This window comes from Hesperophylax consimilis, chromosome 26 (assembly GCF_061612785.1).
Source record: "Hesperophylax consimilis isolate HC1 chromosome 26, BYU_Hcon_1.0, whole genome shotgun sequence".
Classification (NCBI taxonomy): Eukaryota; Metazoa; Arthropoda; class Insecta; order Trichoptera; family Limnephilidae; genus Hesperophylax; species Hesperophylax consimilis.
In genome coordinates, this window is record NC_142861.1 from 24,301,061 (window position 1) to 24,322,369 (window position 21,309).

Below are 21,309 nucleotides of genomic sequence, written 5' to 3' on the forward strand. Positions count from 1 at the left end.
GGAAACATATGTATTGGATATGGTTTATAATATAGATACGACTCGATGTGATTATACGATCCTATAGAACTTAGAACACATCCCCAGGGATGGGAAGGAGGTTGAAGTTTAATCAACCGGTATACATGGCAACCTAATAAGCCAATATTTTTATTTAGGATGGGTAGAAATAAAGGAATTGATTTTTTGTATCTCTCTTATCTCTTTTTGGCTCTTTTTGTCACTTCTTGCTTCTTCTTGTCTCTTCTTCTCTCTACTTATATCTTCTTGTATTTTCTTTACTCTTCTTGTTTCTTTTTGGCTCTTGGCCCTTCATGCCTCTTATTCTCTCTTCTTGCCTATACTTATCTCTTCTTGTCTTTTCTTTACTTTTTTTGTTTCTTTGTGGCTCTTGGTATTTCATGCAGGAATTACAGCTTGGGGATTTTCCTCTAAAACAAATATAAATCATGTTCAAGCAGTTCAAAATTCTCTTGTTAAATTATTAGCTCATAAAAGTTTATATGAACAAAGGCATAATGTTCCACACCTTTATCAAAATCTGAAAATCCTCTCGGTAAGAGAAATTATGTGGTATAAAATAATTTTTCAGCACATAAATAGCCCTATGTACATAAATAGACTGGAACACACTTACAATACTCGATTTACATTAAATGAAGGACTAATCGTACCAAAGCATGTAAACAAATATGGAAAAAGAACGCTAGACTACATGATACCAAATTGTTTAAATATGTTACCTGCAGAAATCAAAAAATGTACAAATATAAAAAGAAATTTTTTGTTGAAAAATTGGCTAGCTGAAAGAAATAGTTTGTACTAGACTCTAATACAAACTATTTCTAACTGCATACGCTTTAATTGTTTTTTGTTTTTATTTTTATTGTATTACACCTCTCATGATATGAATGTATACATTTGATATAATCTGTTTAAGTTAAAAGCACCCAATGACAAACTACTTTAAAGTAGTTTATTGGGACTTTTTGATTTTTGTATATTATTTTGATATTAAATAAAAAAAAAAAAAAAAAAAGTGCTCTTATTCTCTCTTCTTGTCTCTTCTTATTTCTTCTTGATAACATAGGTGTTGGTTTATTTATTTCTATTTATTTTACACTTATATTTATTCAATCTAGAAATAAACTATATTTAATTACATGTAACATACTAGTAGATTTTATATAATACTAACTGACGTATGCCCGGCGTTGCTCGGGGATATGAATGGTTTGGAGTAAAGTTTTGAGGAAGTTAACTCGTCTGTACATGAAATCTTTTTATTTAATATTTTTAATTTGGAAATAATATTATTCACTTGATCGCGCTACGTCCTTCTCGGGCGTGACCGACTTCCACTATTCACTACTGTATACCACATTGTTACTACATTATATCGACTTTCATTCGACTCCGTATCTCATTCCAGCGCAGAGATGATGAGTTAAGTCTTCCTCAGGCGTCCTAGACTTTTTCTACTATTCACTACCTTTATAACACATTGTTTCATTTAAAAAATGTTTTATATCAAATTTTATTCAACTCCGTTCATTCTCCTCTCCTGTGCAGAGAGTATGCCGAAAGTATGTTCGGTGACTAGAACTTCTCCGCTTTCCTCTTTCCACATCCTTCCCATCTCCTCTACCTTCAGCATCACAACATATCCCAATTTAGGATGCCATAGTCTTACTGGCTCCAGACCGTTGGGAGCAGTTGGGACTCTTGCGCGGACAAAAACTAGAATACAACAACCTTGTAATTTTCAAAACAGGAAATTCGGAGATTTTTTTGACAGTACGAATAGTATAAACACGGAATAAAAATTAATTTTGCTGTAGCAACTATCAATTATTTTTAACTATTACCTCTGAAATAGAGAAAATCCTTTGAAATTCTAAACAGCGTTCGAGATGTTTTGACAACTTGAAAAAGTTTAAATGGGTGTTCGGAGACTGTTACCAAAAGCAACGTGGTTTTGTTTGAACCACATATGGACGTGTACAAAAGACACTTGTTATCTTGACGTTATATTATTTTGTTTGTAATTATTTTGAGTTTGTGAGCCGTCACCTCAAACTTCTCGACAAAGAGGCGTAAAAAACTGTCAAAATCTGCTGTCGATAATGTCGCCTATTCAAGTGAAGTGGAATGATGACCGTAAAATATAACATATGTGCCGAAATCTTTTCAGTCCGTTAATAACTGCACTGTACTGAGCTGTCTGAAATTCAGATTTCTAAAATAAACCCGCCATTATTGATATTGCTCCTGAAACGTATTCGGTAGTCAATAATTCTTACATACGATACAATAATTCTTACATACGATACAATAATTCTTACATACGATACAATAATTCTTACATACGATACAATAATTTTTACATACGATACAATAATTCTTACATACGTTACAATATTTTTTACATAGCGCCCTGCCTACATTCACATTGCACTGAATATTTGTGAAGCGATGGGGTTCGTGTGAAAGCGTCGGCAATTTTTTTTAAATTTGTGTAGATTATCTAAATACCTACATATAGCAAAAAAAACTTGCAATAAGAATTTCGAATATGACAAATTAGTCTGAATTCCTTAATAATCTCAGAGCCCCGTGGAACTATGACATCCCCAACTGAAGGAAGTGACGGAAGCGAAGAAAGTGAAAAATTAATTAGCCTCACAAACACACGGAAAAGCGCCAAGGAATAATTTTTTTCTATGATATCCCCTTGGGCTAGGGTATGCGATATGGGAAAAAAGAGTGTAGTATTTTATTTATTTATAAATACATGATATTTGACATAGACATTTAGAGAAAATGTATATTAAATCACCACACTAGGCGGTTGCCTGTTTCATGGTGACCAATGGAACATAGTTATTTTGCATGAAGTCTAGTATAAACATATGAATTAAATATATAAACATGGTGAAAATTGTAAGACTTAGTATGAATTGTTATATTAACAAAAATACGGCTAAAGCGCCGTGTTGTCACACAAGTAATGGGCGTTTTACACGATGCTGTTTTCGTCCAATTTGCACAAAGGTAGTCTTTTGAAAAAACGACGTTTTCTATTTTTGTGCTGTTTTTCGTAGCTACAGTTTAAAGATGGCGGATATTTGACGTCTTCTGTCATTGTTTTACTTAAGCCCCCGCCTACCTAATTTCTACCGATTTATAACAAGTTTTTCGTTAACTCTTTAAGTTTTTAACTTAACAAATGTAATTTTTAATATAATGTAATGTAACATTTATTATGCCGAAATGTTAATTATATGAAATTCGATGGAAAAAAAACCGCAAAGTAAGCTCCGAAATTGATTTAAAACAAATTTTGTTCTGTTATTTAATATGTTACAGGCATGAAAAAAATCACAGTGTATCTTTAAATGCAACTAAAGCATTTGACGAGAGATTTTTGTTCTATTTCAAACGAGTCGTGTTTTATTAAATATTTTCACCATTTTCGCTTAATTATTTTAGTTTTTTTTTTCAATATTAGCGCGCTCCCTCTAACATTCTACTAACATACTACAGGGCCTTAAATGTATGCGTGGAATTGTTGTATGCCCATTTCGTTTTATATTTCAAATATTAATAAAAAAAAACTGGTAAAAAAAAGCATTTTTACCATAATATATATTTATTTATTTATAAAGTTGACAAAATGTCTTGTCATCTACAACGAGTTTATCTCCCGAGTTTCATCTCGATCGGATGTCGAGAAGTGGGTTAGTTTCCACTTCCAAGATTTCATTCACGAAAACAATACCTAAATTTTAAAATACCAAGGCATGTGAATTTCGTGCAGATGTTTTTTTACGGTAGCGGCAAAGACAAATGACAAGATGCTTTCGTGTGATCTATGGTTATGTCCAAGGTGTTGCCATTTTTTTACAATTTAGTACGGTACAAAAATATTATTTCTACAAAAAACATGCGGAAAATAAAGATTATGTTGGCAGCTCTCAGCATTATGCAGTTAAAAATAAGTTGATTAGCTCAGTGGTTAGAGCACCTCCCTGACAAGGAAGAGATCCTTGGTTCAATATTGTTCCTTGGTTAAACATAAAAACTTGTAATATTTCATACATAGGCCCAATAATAACTAAATGGTTGATTGGACTGGGCAGAGGAGAATCTGAAAAAATGTTAAAAAACGTCACATAATAAATAGACATAGACTAATCACACACTATATATATATCTTCCATTATTCTAATTATTGTTCATACACAATTGAAACATACACAACAGCTCAAGTTCGACTCTATCATAAGATTGTAACGAATAAACATCACAAATTTAAACATTAATGAGATATATTATAGACATAGAAAAATCACACACTTATTTTCACATATTTTTTGGTTCTTTGGAACGGGCAATTTGCCTAGTTAGGAACCAATAATTTCGACCTGATAAGGTACAATAATCTATAATCACTAAAAATATTTTAATTATATCTTGAATCATATTGTACTGTGTGTAAATCTAAAGGAATAAATAAATAAATAATTCCTAAATACGAATGAATCCTTTTCTGATCACATTTTCGTTTGTAAGTCGTTAATATTTTCTACAATTATTAAATACTGCTCTAATTATATCTACTTTAATTCGAATCAGTATCTCATTCTGATACAGATATAATGCTTTAAGTATTCCTCGAACGCTCCTGACTTCTTCCACTATTCAAATCACTATCTAAACACTCCGGGCACTAATGATAACAGACTTGGAAATTTTAAGCGACGTCCGTCTAGTTTTTGAGTTTTGTGAACACAAACAAGCAGTCTGAAATTTGACATATTAAGATTATTTCATCTCAAGATTGAAGGTTGCAAATCAGACCTTACACCCCCGTTTTTTAGCGTTTCGATAAAATTATTTAAATTTAATTCTAAGAAAAAATCTTTCACTAATATAAGGAATATCGCCGGTTTCATATTTTATTCTCCTTCGTGTAATTTTACAGGAACATCTATCGATCATTACTACTGATTAAATAGAAAATTGGATGGTCGGTTAAAAAAACTCACAAACTGTGTAAAATAAATAACATACTCCTGTTTTTTGGGCAATTCTGAATTTCCATACACTAAGAAAATGTAATTGGCGCGGAAAACTCATTTGATACGAAGACTAACGTATAACTGTAAACGTAACAAAGAACCACGAGAGATAGCTCGAACACTTCAGTAGACAACGGCATTAATTCAACAAAGAAATCCTGAGGAAATTTTCAGAAATATTCCGCGGAATTGAAATTAATTCATATCTGGGCTTGCGATTCGTATATGTTGCTTATATTAATAGCTAGCTTACGTGTACCCGGCGTTCATCGGGAACTTATATTTTTTTACATTAATTCTACACTAGGTTATCTTTCGACCGAGAGGTCGAAGGGTCTCCCCAAAACAGCCTCTTCCGATCTGGCACACCACGCAGCTGATGGGCAGGCGCATCCTGAACACACCTCACCCGATGAACCCGGGCACCCCTACTAAACCACCGAACGTAGTGAACCATTTGGAGTGACCTACGGTAGTTGTCGGTTATCCATTAAATGGTTCCCGGTTCAGCGGTACCCAAGCCCGCCTCCCAAATTTTTGTTTTTAATAAATGGTTTTGGGTAAAGTTTTGAGGTTGTGAATTCTAGAGTACCAGATAACTGGGTGCATTTTTAAGATGGGAATAATATCACTGTAATGCAATAAGTATTTCCTCGGGCGTCCTCAATCTCTTTAACCATTCACTTCCAAGTCATACATTCTCCTTACACCTCTTTCTTCGTTCAATGCTTACGTCTCATTTTACCACAAGGTAATAATCACAACAAAAATATTTTTTATTTAGTTCAGGATATATAAATTTATGCGTTTGGAAAATGACTATCCCACTTAAAGACAAAATTTTGATAAATGTTGATTGATGTCTTTTTCGGGCATTTCCGACTTTTTTTACTTTTCACTTCATTTAGAATCATGAATGTTTCATTGTTTCTGTTAAAAAACTATATTATTTCGACTATAATTCAATTCTGTATCTCATTCAAGTGCAGAGGTACGCAATTACGTCTCTTTCAAGCGTCTCCGACTTTTTATACCATTCAAATCACTTACTAAACACTCATGGCACTTATAGGAATAAACTTTGAAATTTTCAGCTAAATCGAATGAATGGTGTAGGAAATAGGAACGCGTACAGTACAAACCATGAAACATTCATTTTTAAATATAAGAGTTAATATATAATTGAAATGTCTAATTTTCCACTGTCATCTTTACTGTCTGCGTGGATTAGCAATGGCAATGTCAGCAGCTCTGTGCCTGATTTCGTAGGGAGATTATGAATTTCCAGGAATGATCGTATAACCAAACATGAAATATTCTCGACCGTTGTATTATCAATATTTCCAGATTTTCACCGAAAAACAATTATTAGAAATATGAATGGCCTTTTTTGTGAATTAGGTTACTGAACAAAAATACTAAACGATGTAAATAATCATTTTCCTATTTATTTATTTACCAGCAGAAAAAACCCACTGTCGCGGTTTGAAAACCTTAAGTTTTCTTTTTGAAAATAACAGAGGGCACCACTTCCGTTTACAACAACCTATTTTAAATATATACATAGATATATCCTGAAACATTTCTTAATGTATTATTTAAAAAAAATGATTGATTTATTTAAAAAAAAAAAAATTTAAATAAACCATTCACACGTTAATTCAATTTAAGTTTAAATTTATTTTTGTTTTCTTCAAATTTGGTTTATTTTGGGTATTCGTCAAATAGATATAAGATAAAGATGTATTGCTCCGTACATCAACTATTTTTAAATTTAGCCATTTTTTTCTGAAGGAAAGTTACACCTCAAATAAAACCTTTAAATTTTTAAATACAATATTAGCTTTTCTAAAAAAAAAACAGAAAAATCGGAAAAAGATACGTGTTCGCATCTAGGAATTGAACCTAAGACCTTAGCCTTGCCGGGGCGCAGCGCTACCACTAAGCTAATCTGACCTTATTTCCTTCGGTCACATTTAACTGTATCATACTTCGCCTGAGAACTACCAACATATCTATCTTAACGCATATTTTATTGGCTGCTATATTTATGTTTGATCGCATGATTTTTCCCGAACTAAATGCAATTTAGATGGTGTCTTGGATAAATCTTAAGACCTTCGAATCGCTACTCCAGACGGAGGTCCAATGTCAAAAATATTTTTGCAACATAAGTTCACAATAATCACTAATCATTTCTATTATTAGCGGGCTCCTCTATTTAATATTTTATATATCTCCCTTTCAAACCATTTTCAGTAATCTTCTTCATATTTTTGAACGCTAACGTAACCTTAATACATACATTTAATATATAAAATTGGTATTTTTAAATCATTTAACAGAACAGCTTTATAGGAGATAAAGGGTTTATTTAAGTTAGTGTTCCCGCCTTGAACGGAATTTTCTTTTTATCTTTAACACAGTTAGGAGAGCATCCCTTCCATAAAATACACCCCTACGGAAGACCCGAAAGTAATATAAATATACTTCATCAACCTAAACCTGAATGAATGCTGGAGATTAACCCTTGTTGTTTCTCTCTGAATTCTCAAACAGAGATGGATCCCCGGGGACTGTGTTTAACATATTGGCTTGTTCCAGGGAGACCTCGTGCAAGTGAAGAACCTTCCCTCCGTAGGGACCTTCGAGCTGAAAGGGAAAGCCATGGACTGCCTCGTCCTTACACACGGACTGAGGCACGAGAACTTGAATCCTCTCATCGGTGAGTTAACAGACTTGTTACAGATTTAGTACAGCATCCCAAATGAAAATCTTACACTATATTCATTAGATTCATATAAATTTTTCAGAAATTGCAAATTCAAATAAATAACTTGAATACACCGCTATAGATGCAAAATCATTTTTTTTCGAGAACAAACTCTTCATCAAGGTGAATCGTTTACTTAAGTTAAATAATGATAACACCTAATTTTTAATATCTTTTTTTTTTAACAAATAATGATATCCTGGAGAGATAATAGATCTACCATGATATCCTAAAGAGAAAATGAATCTACCATGATATCCTAAAGAGATAATGAATCTACCATGATATCCTAAAGAGATAATGGATCTACCATGATATCCTAAAGAGATAATGGATCTACCACAATATTCTAAAGAGATAATGGATCTACCATATTGAAGATTTCATTTACATGTTATTTAAAAAAAAAAAAAAAATGAGTAGTTTGAATAATTTGAAATAATTATAAATACGACTAGATACGATTTGAGATTTTCATGACCTAAAGTGTTTTATTGCTTTATTTTTGGGGTATTATGCCGTGTTGCGCTTCTTCCTTTTTAGCCTACGTTTCGGACAGCATTACAGTGTACACATCTGCCCAGATGATTAATATATTATTGTAGCGTTTTTTTTTTAATAATTATAAATTTTAGTGCAATTTAATGGTTACGGTTTCAGTCTGTAATAATTCGTATGTATAAGAATGAATAATGTACGTATAATAAGGAACTAAAAATAATGTAAGTATAATATTAAACTAAATAAATAAACATTATGCATGTGATTTTGGAATGAGAGTGGGATTTTAATATGGATTAACATTGAGAGAAGGAGGGAGAAACGCAAACCGGCAGAAGAATTGATGAAAAATGGCTGAAAGTGTTAATATTAAGAAAATTTAGAAATGATCAAAAAAAAATCCTTCATTGAATATTTTCCTACTACCGACCATGTAATTTTATAATTAACTTCCCCATTCTTAACCCTTTCAAACCTTCATCAAGTCCTTTGCCGATATGTTTTGAACCTCCCCTCGCCCCCTTACACCTCTCCCAAATTTAATATGTATTAAAATTTAGTATACGATTTATCCTGATGAACAAATCATCGTTCTCGAAACGTTTAGATTATTTAATACACTAAAGAGGAGTAAAGATAAGTAGGTACTTGACTTTATTACTGGCCAGTTATTTTACAAAAATGAAATAATAACAGAACTTGAAAATGAACTTTGAAATTTGACGAAATTTTCAAATTCTGTGAAACAACCCAACCTTAGTATAATTAGATAGAACTTTCGTTCGAAAATTTTAAAGTAAAAATGTTGGTAGTTCCTACTGGGTTCCAATTTACAATTAACCCTCGCAATATAATATTTTAACTTATAACTCAAATAAGCTCTCGAAAGTCCTGGGTTTCCAAAAAAAGAATGTCCTTACTTTTAAACGAATTAAGGATGTAATGGACCTGTTTGGGGTAAAGGAACGTAAAGAATTTTTTTTTTCATAAATTAAAATACGTTCAGAGAATAGGGAGAAACGAACAGACTATGGACATCTCTGGGACATACTAGAAGCTTTATTATAGAAACCTACGTCGGTAATAGGTGTTAACCACGTAATAATTGAAAAGAGGCGTGATGGAGCTCAACGAATCAGATCATTCCCAAAATCAATTAAATAATTTTTCGCCAATCACGGAGACTAAGGGCGGTCTAAAGACACGAAACACTCTAGGTTGATTTACTGTTGAGCTAACCTTGGGATCCGGTCTCACGATGCGTGTAAGGGCACTTGGAGAACGACGATAAATTTGCATTCTAAGGTAGAAACGAAGCGATACCCAACCAGCGATAACGAAACAGGGGGGTGACGGTTTGGCGAAAGAAGATGGTTTTTTAGAATGTTTCGGTCCAGAAGACATATTACGAGGTGATCCTCATAGAGAGAATTGTTTACGATCGCTGAGGTTCTGAGTGCTATTTCAAGTGTTGACAATGGACACGAATTTTAACTTAAGATGGGATGTTTGGCCGAAATTGCCTAATTATATTAACACGGGGGAGATGCAAGTTGGGTAATTAAGAAAAGACATAAAAGTTAATGGGTCACGAAGTCTTTGATTAACGATCAAAATTTTACGACCTTTTTTTGCGCGTAAACAAAGTTACGAGGATAATATATTGAAATTCCTGGATGGAGCGAGAAAGGGGTATATGGGTTGGGCTAAAACTAGACGCAAAAAAACTGTAAAAACAGGGATGTACTGGGCGTAGATCACCGAAAAGGAAGGACCAGGAATCGAAAAGAAACCCGAAAGGTAGTTTAGCTCATGATGGAAGAGGTGTCACCGACTCGGGTAGTGGACAGCGATGGGTTACGAAAAATTACCAGAAGATATGCGGCGGATATCACGAAAAGAGTCAAAACAGGTAGGCGAAATTACAAAAAACGTGTCGAATCAAATTTTGGAACGAATGCCTACGTATGTCATCACCGAGAGGAAGGTATATGTGTCCTGGGATCACCCACGGATCGTGTAGACACCAATCAAATGCTAGAAGGCAGCACACAAGGAAGGATACTGGATTGCGCAAGCGCTGGACATAATAGGTGAAAAGCTTCCGTTAGTTGGGATAATTTATCGATTATATTATCGATATCAATAGCGAATTTCTCGGAAAGATTTCGAAAACAACGATATAGAAATGAGCTACACCTAGTCTATAGGCCGGAAATCAACCAATATTACGGACACAACACGTGTACGAGAAAAAATAATCAAATAATTTTACGCAATAATCTACATCGCCGTATATCATTTACGAGAGGGCGCTCGGAAGTCAGGCCACCGAGTACGCGCCTGTACCCGTCTCGGCAGGGGGGTAGGTGTCTACCTCAACTCGGCAGGCGGGGGCCAAAAATCCTGAAACGGGGTTATGCAATTCTAAACTTAACGGGAAGTGAAACCTTGAATTCATAAAGGCGAAAGTCGCACAAATTTTAAGTCGATTTATTCGAAAGAACATTATTAAATAGCGTTGTTTGGAGGAAATCAGGGCTTTTTCGTTTTAACTTGGTTGGAGTCGGGCTTCGATAACTTAACGTCGCGACAGTTTGGTGTGCTATCTTTAAACTAAACTGATAGAGTTTTAAATATAGTGAAGTTGTGGTTTTAATATTAATTGAAATAATTGAAGTGTTTTAAAATTTAATTAGATTCAACCAAAAAAAAGGGTAAACTCATAATTAGACGATACTAAATTCACGGGTTGGAGTCTCTTGGTTCAGACTAATATAAAACGATGAAACTCGACTGCGGTAATGTTTAATAATAACGCGTGTGCCATTAGAGGAGAAAAAAATAGAGAACCATAATAATTATCAAATGACCAGACGAAAACGGCTAAGTCAAAGTTCTAAATTTATTGTGAAATTGAAGAGACAGCGTACATTGATCAAAAAGAAATAATAATAAAAATCGTGTAGAAACGCGGCGAATGAATTTACTCGGAGAATAGAATTTAATAAGAGCTAAATACATCATTCGTAAATCACATGTGGACCTTCTGGTCAAAATTAATAATAATTAATTTCCAATATATAAAACGTAGGGTAAATTGCTCATTTGAATTGGGGGTATAGACAGTGTTTTCCTTGCGAACACGGGAAGGTTTTAACGGTCTACACGATATAAGAATTGAGTGAAAAAATCGAAGTGAACGTGGCAGATAATATATGAAAGGTTCTAGGGAGGGGAAGGGGGTTCTGGGTAGATCTCGGCAAATACTTACTTAGATACTCTAAAATAGTCGATAGGGAGAGATATCTAGATTAGGTACAGTGGAGGCCAACAGATACCGATGCATGTCACCTATCAATTTACGGTTAGGGAGGAAGAGACCATTCTATTGAAAGAAATGATCCGCTTAAACATTCCGAATTCCAGTATCAGGTAATTTATGTGCTATCTACGGAGCGGCGTATGAAAGTAGAAATTTTAGCTAGAAAAATTAGATACAATATGGTTATAGTTTCTACCGGCGAGTAGACGGGTGACATAGAGAACCGATTTCGAATTTAATACGAACCCTTAACGGCTTAGGGGCTTCTACATCCTACCTACAGCCCCTGGACGTGGATTAATGTACATGTCGTCGATATCCCGACTGGACTGGTAATATAACGATTTTGGGTGAGTGATCTTGCATGAATATATATTTCCAGAACGTTAAAATTGCGACGAAGATGGGGCTGCAACTGATAAAATAGTATCACATTTAGAACTGTTTGCTTGCTTCTAACAGCTGTGTTTAGCACGAGGCCAATGACCTACTTATTTGTAAGCAGTTAGTGGCGACACACGACCAAAAGGAAGAAAGGGGACCCCATAAATCACTCGACGTCCGTGCCTGACGACAAAAGTCGTACACTCTACCGAGTTGGCGGCCGCGCAGAGGCACCTCAAATCAACATGGAAGCGACTAGCTGCAACCAACTCATGCTCAAAACAAATAAAAAAATAAAATTAATAATATTTGTATAACCTTATATGTTCACTAACAAATTCCTAAATACCTTTGGCCACGGCTTAGAACTCACCGTTGGAGTATGTTGTCCGTAAGCTGTCTTGGGAAAGCACACAACTTCCTCGGCTCAGAAGATTTTCTACTTTCCTCATCACGCGATTTCGGGGCGTCAACGTTGTATGGAGAATCACGAAGAGTTCGGAGGGTCATCCCTTTTCGCGGAACCGGGTCGGATGAGAGGACACGAGAGGCAGTATGAAAATTAATGTCAAGTTGGAATGTTTGGGCCTTGGTTCGCTGCGAAGGCGTTTAATTGAACGGGCTCCAAGTCTTTCAAAATCGCGTGGAGGGGACGTCGGCGTGATGAACGAGGGTTCAAAATCGGAGGACGAACACATACTAAAGCGGGGTTTACCCGGAGGTTGATGCAACTCGACTGGAAAACCCTCGAGATCCTTTGCAGCAACCTTCGTGAGGTGGATAGTAGGCCTGGCGGCTAGTGGACGTTGAAAGCCTCACCAGAACAAACCTATTTGAAACATGCACGCGTTTAGCATCATGATAAGGGACGCAATGAAAATTCCCCTTTTACAGTCAGTAAAGTAGTCCGTTGGAGGAAGCGGGGCGGGGTGATTTGGGATATTCCAACAGGTGCATTATCTCTCCCTCTGACGTGAGCGGTCCGGAGGTGTCAAGGCGACTATAAGAAGAAGTTAGACCAGACCTCGGGGAAAGCCAGACATGTATTGGTTCTTGGGGTTTTGCATTTGGAAGAATAGCGACCATTTCATTTGGGGCAGTGAGGTGCCGACCCAGTTTGCAAAAAAAAACCTTTTTTTCTCGTCATTTAATCCGTTCCCATCTCCTTTTCTCTCGTTTCCACTTCCATCCGCAACACCCAAAGTTTACTAACCACAGCTAAATCCATTTATCTAGTTTCAGTACATCGTTACAGAGGTCGACGAGAGAGTCCCAGTACTTATGCGGAAACAACACACTATTCAACGAAGGGTTTAATAGCCCGTACACAAGAGGGGGGGGGGGTACGGTTCTATGTCACAATCTAGAATTTATAAACACGGGGACATTAGGTAAGGGCGGGGATACAAGGAAATTGTAAAGATATGATATAAGCTGTTAGGTCGATTAGTAATAGGGTCCAGTATTCGAAAGTTAGGTGAGACACGTACTCGTTCCTTGTAGAACTCGCTGAGGGTCGATGGACGTTTTCCCCACGCTTTGGCTAAAAAGAACCGGGAGTTACCACAGAAAGGAGACATTAAATACCTACCACCCCATAGCGGGGGGGCTTCGAATTAACAAATCACACAACGTGAAGTTAAGGGATTTATTGTAGATCAACCCCAAAGCGAAGGCCTTATTTTACTGTGTGTAATATCGCAGGGGCGGGGAATGTTCAGAGTTAGCTAGGCTCAGCACGATATCATTTTGCAAAAGCGAACTGAACGCTGGGGATAAAGAGGTATAAAAACCTCATTCAAGCGAGTTAGGACAATTAAGAGGTCGAGTCAACACATTTGGTGCCTTGAGAACCAGGAGCCGAGAGTTTTACAAGTTGGGGTGGCTTCATTGACCTTATAAGCGATAGAGGTACGAGTATGGTGTCTCAAGAAAAAAAAACATGTCAGGAGCGAATAGAAAAAAAATAGGTCGAAACGAATGTGGGTCAGTTGTAAAATAGTCTAGACAGGTGAACAAAAATTAAGCTGGACGCACTGTTAGACTCTAGTGTCATTTGTGATTTAATTACTTACGATGGAGACGGCGAGGCGCCGGACAATAGTGCAAAAAAAAAAGGTTACCTACTCTTACGTATCTACAGCCGGTGGTAGATTTATCGCTCTGAACACGGCAGGGATGTCGGTCGGCTGTTTGTTGGGACTCGTGTGGCGCCGTTTTGGGTAAAGTCGCCTCAGGCGCGCCGTACAAATGAATAAAGAGAATTAATACACAATACGGTAGTTAGTAATGAATAATATAAATTGAGTACTTTCACGAGACTAATAATAAAAGGGAAAGGTTACACAGTTAAATGGAAAAAAAAAACGTAAGCTGATGTTAATCAACATTTCATGAGAAAAAAAAAGAGAAAATAAATAAATAGACAAGTTAATTACGGAATCTTTATTTGAGTGGAGGTTTGTATTAGTTGATATTGCGAAATGTACGCCAACCTTCGATAAGGAAAAAATATACAAATCAGTTAAATGATCATAATTTGAGAAGGGCTCGCATTTAGATGGTGAAACGTAAAGCATCTGACTAGTATTTTGTAGACCGCTTGAAAAAAAAATAATATGAAATGAATATTATTCAAACATTTTAAATGCCTTACGAAAGTGGGTAAAAACCGTACTAATATCGGTTTGTCGTTTCGAAGAGACCTATCGATGGTCACTTGAAAATTATTGCAAGCTAAAAGGAACTAATAGACCTTTTCATGATTTACAACGGTCGGGTCATAAATCTTAGAAAGAAAAAAATATCCACCGAGCATTTGCGAGACGATTTGTAGTACATAAAAACGGTTTGTTATCTTTGGATAGCGTGATATTAAGGGGAAACCTAACCGGTGAACATTTTGAAGGAAACAGCTTCGAAAATACAAGCTTTCATACAAAAGGGATCCGTCTATCCTCTTAATATAGAGTTAAACTTCGCAATGGGTGGTGATAACAGATAACAGATATTGTATGAGCTTTTGTACGACGTAGTTTGGAAACGTTATGCGTGCAGACATCGGTAGTCTCGGAATGTGTATATTACAAAATGGTCGGTAGATAACGGTTTTTCGATACCTAGCAAGCAATATAAAGAGGGAGAAAGTGTGAGATGGTAATAATAATAATAAGGTAAACCGAAGACTAGTGAGATTTGACTTGGTTACGAATCGGGACAGCCGGGATAGTGAGAGAGGGGAGATAATAATTATTTTGTTATGTTTTCGTAAAGGTTTAAATTAAACGTAGTGAGTACAAGCAGGGATACAATACGTTTGCGTACCACGACGAGTTCATTGAACCTACAGTGAACATTACCGGTGATTACTATCAAATACTTAAGTTCGTTACGTAACGGATGTTTTTCGGTGAAATAAATGCAGTGTTCTTGTGAAGTGAATAGTTACAACCATTGGATATAATCTAACTTAATATTTGAATAAAGTGAAAACAGTGATATTGTGAGAAAAACTACAGCGTGAAATAGTGACTAAATTCTGTGAATAAGAATAAATAAATCCGTTTCAATTAGTTCAACAAGTAAACAAAACACGTTCGGTACAATACGAATATTAAAACAAAAGATAGGTAGTCTCGCAAAGCTACTACTTGGATGACTTAGTCATATATTTGTGCGGAAATGTCGATGAACATCTAGGACACGTAAGTGCAGTTTTAGGGAGGTTGCGTGTCCAATTCAATAAACCAGATTTAATCCAATTCAAGTTTTATCAAGGCTTATTGATAACCGGCCACACATACGGATTATTATCTATTAAAGAAAACGAAAAAAATTATAGTCACGCGAGAATTAAAAAAAAAACAGAAAAAAAAAACCACATGCAAAATAGCTACGCGTTTTAAATAGATTCATGTTGCGTGCATACCATCATGGAAAAAAAAACATACAACCGAGACTTCAGTCAGGTACCCATAGAACTTTGCTTCGACCCTTTGGGGGTGCAACAAAAACTTAGCCATAAATGTGTAGTTAAGAGGAAACACGTCTACTGACGAAGCGCCTAGAATATAAAGCAAAGTTACGAGTTTTGTGACAAATGAAACCGTGTTTCGTCTTAATGAAATCACGAGTGGTAGGAGGCGGCAGATTTATGAATGGCATTGTGCCTTACGTTTTGTTTAAAGGCATTTGAGTTAAGACACGTACAGGGGCGAACTTCGTGGGAAGCAGATAAGCCAAAAATTAACGGAAGATTGGAAAGAAAAAAAAAGGAAAAGACCCATTCTAGAATTTATTTTGCATTTAGGGAAAATAGGAACATCTCCTCTTAGGGAGGTAAGGGGTACGCAACCTTTGGAGTACGAAAAAAAAAATTTGAAAAAGGAAGAAAAATGAGTCAATCTAAACCTATTGTTAGTAATGATTTCACCAAATAAACACCAAAACGTGTTTATCCGCTATAATCCTTACTAAAGGGAGGCTGTAATGGACCTGTTTGGGGTAAAGGAACGTAAAGAATTTTTTTTTTCATAAATTAAAATACGTTCAGAGAATAGGGAGAAACGAACAGACTATGGACATCTCTGGGACATACTAGAAGCTTTATTATAGAAACCTACGTCGGTAATAGGTGTTAACCACGTAATAATTGAAAAGAGGCGTGATGGAGCTCAACGAATCAGATCATTCCCAAAATCAATTAAATAATTTTTCGCCAATCACGGAGACTAAGGGCGGTCTAAAGACACGAAACACTCTAGGTTGATTTACTGTTGAGCTAACCTTGGGATCCGGTCTCACGATGCGTGTAAGGGCACTTGGAGAACGACGATAAATTTGCATTCTAAGGTAGAAACGAAGCGATACCCAACCAGCGATAACGAAACAGGGGGGTGACGGTTTGGCGAAAGAAGATGGTTTTTTAGAATGTTTCGGTCCAGAAGACATATTACGAGGTGATCCTCATAGAGAGAATTGTTTACGATCGCTGAGGTTCTGAGTGCTATTTCAAGTGTTGACAATGGACACGAATTTTAACTTAAGATGGGATGTTTGGCCGAAATTGCCTAATTATATTAACACGGGGGAGATGCAAGTTGGGTAATTAAGAAAAGACATAAAAGTTAATGGGTCACGAAGTCTTTGATTAACGATCAAAATTTTACGACCTTTTTTTGCGCGTAAACAAAGTTACGAGGATAATATATTGAAATTCCTGGATGGAGCGAGAAAGGGGTATATGGGTTGGGCTAAAACTAGACGCAAAAAAACTGTAAAAACAGGGATGTACTGGGCGTAGATCACCGAAAAGGAAGGACCAGGAATCGAAAAGAAACCCGAAAGGTAGTTTAGCTCATGATGGAAGAGGTGTCACCGACTCGGGTAGTGGACAGCGATGGGTTACGAAAAATTACCAGAAGATATGCGGCGGATATCACGAAAAGAGTCAAAACAGGTAGGCGAAATTACAAAAAACGTGTCGAATCAAATTTTGGAACGAATGCCTACGTATGTCATCACCGAGAGGAAGGTATATGTGTCCTGGGATCACCCACGGATCGTGTAGACACCAATCAAATGCTAGAAGGCAGCACACAAGGAAGGATACTGGATTGCGCAAGCGCTGGACATAATAGGTGAAAAGCTTCCGTTAGTTGGGATAATTTATCGATTATATTATCGATATCAATAGCGAATTTCTCGGAAAGATTTCGAAAACAACGATATAGAAATGAGCTACACCTAGTCTATAGGCCGGAAATCAACCAATATTACGGACACAACACGTGTACGAGAAAAAATAATCAAATAATTTTACGCAATAATCTACATCGCCGTATATCATTTACGAGAGGGCGCTCGGAAGTCAGGCCACCGAGTACGCGCCTGTACCCGTCTCGGCAGGGGGGTAGGTGTCTACCTCAACTCGGCAGGCGGGGGCCAAAAATCCTGAAACGGGGTTATGCAATTCTAAACTTAACGGGAAGTGAAACCTTGAATTCATAAAGGCGAAAGTCGCACAAATTTTAAGTCGATTTATTCGAAAGAACATTATTAAATAGCGTTGTTTGGAGGAAATCAGGGCTTTTTCGTTTTAACTTGGTTGGAGTCGGGCTTCGATAACTTAACGTCGCGACAGTTTGGTGTGCTATCTTTAAACTAAACTGATAGAGTTTTAAATATAGTGAAGTTGTGGTTTTAATATTAATTGAAATAATTGAAGTGTTTTAAAATTTAATTAGATTCAACCAAAAAAAAGGGTAAACTCATAATTAGACGATACTAAATTCACGGGTTGGAGTCTCTTGGTTCAGACTAATATAAAACGATGAAACTCGACTGCGGTAATGTTTAATAATAACGCGTGTGCCATTAGAGGAGAAAAAAATAGAGAACCATAATAATTATCAAATGACCAGACGAAAACGGCTAAGTCAAAGTTCTAAATTTATTGTGAAATTGAAGAGACAGCGTACATTGATCAAAAAGAAATAATAATAAAAATCGTGTAGAAACGCGGCGAATGAATTTACTCGGAGAATAGAATTTAATAAGAGCTAAATACATCATTCGTAAATCACATGTGGACCTTCTGGTCAAAATTAATAATAATTAATTTCCAATATATAAAACGTAGGGTAAATTGCTCATTTGAATTGGGGGTATAGACAGTGTTTTCCTTGCGAACACGGGAAGGTTTTAACGGTCTACACGATATAAGAATTGAGTGAAAAAATCGAAGTGAACGTGGCAGATAATATATGAAAGGTTCTAGGGAGGGGAAGGGGGTTCTGGGTAGATCTCGGCAAATACTTACTTAGATACTCTAAAATAGTCGATAGGGAGAGATATCTAGATTAGGTACAGTGGAGGCCAACAGATACCGATGCATGTCACCTATCAATTTACGGTTAGGGAGGAAGAGACCATTCTATTGAAAGAAATGATCCGCTTAAACATTCCGAATTCCAGTATCAGGTAATTTATGTGCTATCTACGGAGCGGCGTATGAAAGTAGAAATTTTAGCTAGAAAAATTAGATACAATATGGTTATAGTTTCTACCGGCGAGTAGACGGGTGACATAGAGAACCGATTTCGAATTTAATACGAACCCTTAACGGCTTAGGGGCTTCTACATCCTACCTACAGCCCCTGGACGTGGATTAATGTACATGTCGTCGATATCCCGACTGGACTGGTAATATAACGATTTTGGGTGAGTGATCTTGCATGAATATATATTTCCAGAACGTTAAAATTGCGACGAAGATGGGGCTGCAACTGATAAAATAGTATCACATTTAGAACTGTTTGCTTGCTTCTAACAGCTGTGTTTAGCACGAGGCCAATGACCTACTTATTTGTAAGCAGTTAGTGGCGACACACGACCAAAAGGAAGAAAGGGGACCCCATAAATCACTCGACGTCCGTGCCTGACGACAAAAGTCGTACACTCTACCGAGTTGGCGGCCGCGCAGAGGCACCTCAAATCAACATGGAAGCGACTAGCTGCAACCAACTCATGCTCAAAACAAATAAAAAAATAAAATTAATAATATTTGTATAACCTTATATGTTCACTAACAAATTCCTAAATACCTTTGGCCACGGCTTAGAACTCACCGTTGGAGTATGTTGTCCGTAAGCTGTCTTGGGAAAGCACACAACTTCCTCGGCTCAGAAGATTTTCTACTTTCCTCATCACGCGATTTCGGGGCGTCAACGTTGTATGGAGAATCACGAAGAGTTCGGAGGGTCATCCCTTTTCGCGGAACCGGGTCGGATGAGAGGACACGAGAGGCAGTATGAAAATTAATGTCAAGTTGGAATGTTTGGGCCTTGGTTCGCTGCGAAGGCGTTTAATTGAACGGGCTCCAAGTCTTTCAAAATCGCGTGGAGGGGACGTCGGCGTGATGAACGAGGGTTCAAAATCGGAGGACGAACACATACTAAAGCGGGGTTTACCCGGAGGTTGATGCAACTCGACTGGAAAACCCTCGAGATCCTTTGCAGCAACCTTCGTGAGGTGGATAGTAGGCCTGGCGGCTAGTGGACGTTGAAAGCCTCACCAGAACAAACCTATTTGAAACATGCACGCGTTTAGCATCATGATAAGGGACGCAATGAAAATTCCCCTTTTACAGTCAGTAAAGTAGTCCGTTGGAGGAAGCGGGGCGGGGTGATTTGGGATATTCCAACAGGTGCATTATCTCTCCCTCTGACGTGAGCGGTCCGGAGGTGTCAAGGCGACTATAAGAAGAAGTTAGACCAGACCTCGGGGAAAGCCAGACATGTATTGGTTCTTGGGGTTTTGCATTTGGAAGAATAGCGACCATTTCATTTGGGGCAGTGAGGTGCCGACCCAGTTTGCAAAAAAAAACCTTTTTTTCTCGTCATTTAATCCGTTCCCATCTCCTTTTCTCTCGTTTCCACTTCCATCCGCAACACCCAAAGTTTACTAACCACAGCTAAATCCATTTATCTAGTTTCAGTACATCGTTACAGAGGTCGACGAGAGAGTCCCAGTACTTATGCGGAAACAACACACTATTCAACGAAGGGTTTAATAGCCCGTACACAAGAGGGGGGGGGGGTACGGTTCTATGTCACAATCTAGAATTTATAAACACGGGGACATTAGGTAAGGGCGGGGATACAAGGAAATTGTAAAGATATGATATAAGCTGTTAGGTCGATTAGTAATAGGGTCCAGTATTCGAAAGTTAGGTGAGACACGTACTCGTTCCTTGTAGAACTCGCTGAGGGTCGATGGACGTTTTCCCCACGCTTTGGCTAAAAAGAACCGGGAGTTACCACAGAAAGGAGACATTAAATACCTACCACCCCATAGCGGGGGGGCTTCGAATTAACAAATCACACAACGTGAAGTTAAGGGATTTATTGTAGATCAACCCCAAAGCGAAGGCCTTATTTTACTGTGTGTAATATCGCAGGGGCGGGGAATGTTCAGAGTTAGCTAGGCTCAGCACGATATCATTTTGCAAAAGCGAACTGAACGCTGGGGATAAAGAGGTATAAAAACCTCATTCAAGCGAGTTAGGACAATTAAGAGGTCGAGTCAACACAAGGATTTTCTTTAAGCGAACCCAAAACCAACAGAATTTTCTATCAAAAGCAGATTGTTAAAAGTTTCGCATTCCCTAATTGTGCCTACGGGCGGTTTGTGAAAAAAAAGTTCTGAATTGCTTTTTTTACACATTTTTCAGTGATTTCCCT

At 37.0% G+C, this 21,309-nt stretch overlaps 1 protein-coding gene across 1 annotated transcript in view; it reads left to right on the forward strand.

Annotated features, from left to right (window-relative positions):
* Nucleotides 1-21,309, forward strand: part of LOC149411346 (retinal guanylyl cyclase 2) — a 290,198-nt gene that overhangs the window by 202,783 nt on the left and 66,106 nt on the right. Inside the window, exon 10 of the mRNA XM_089647685.1 lies at nt 7,689-7,809. Within this exon, the coding sequence (XP_089503811.1) occupies nt 7,689-7,809 (121 nt within the window). The remainder of the gene's footprint in view (nt 1-7,688; nt 7,810-21,309) is intronic.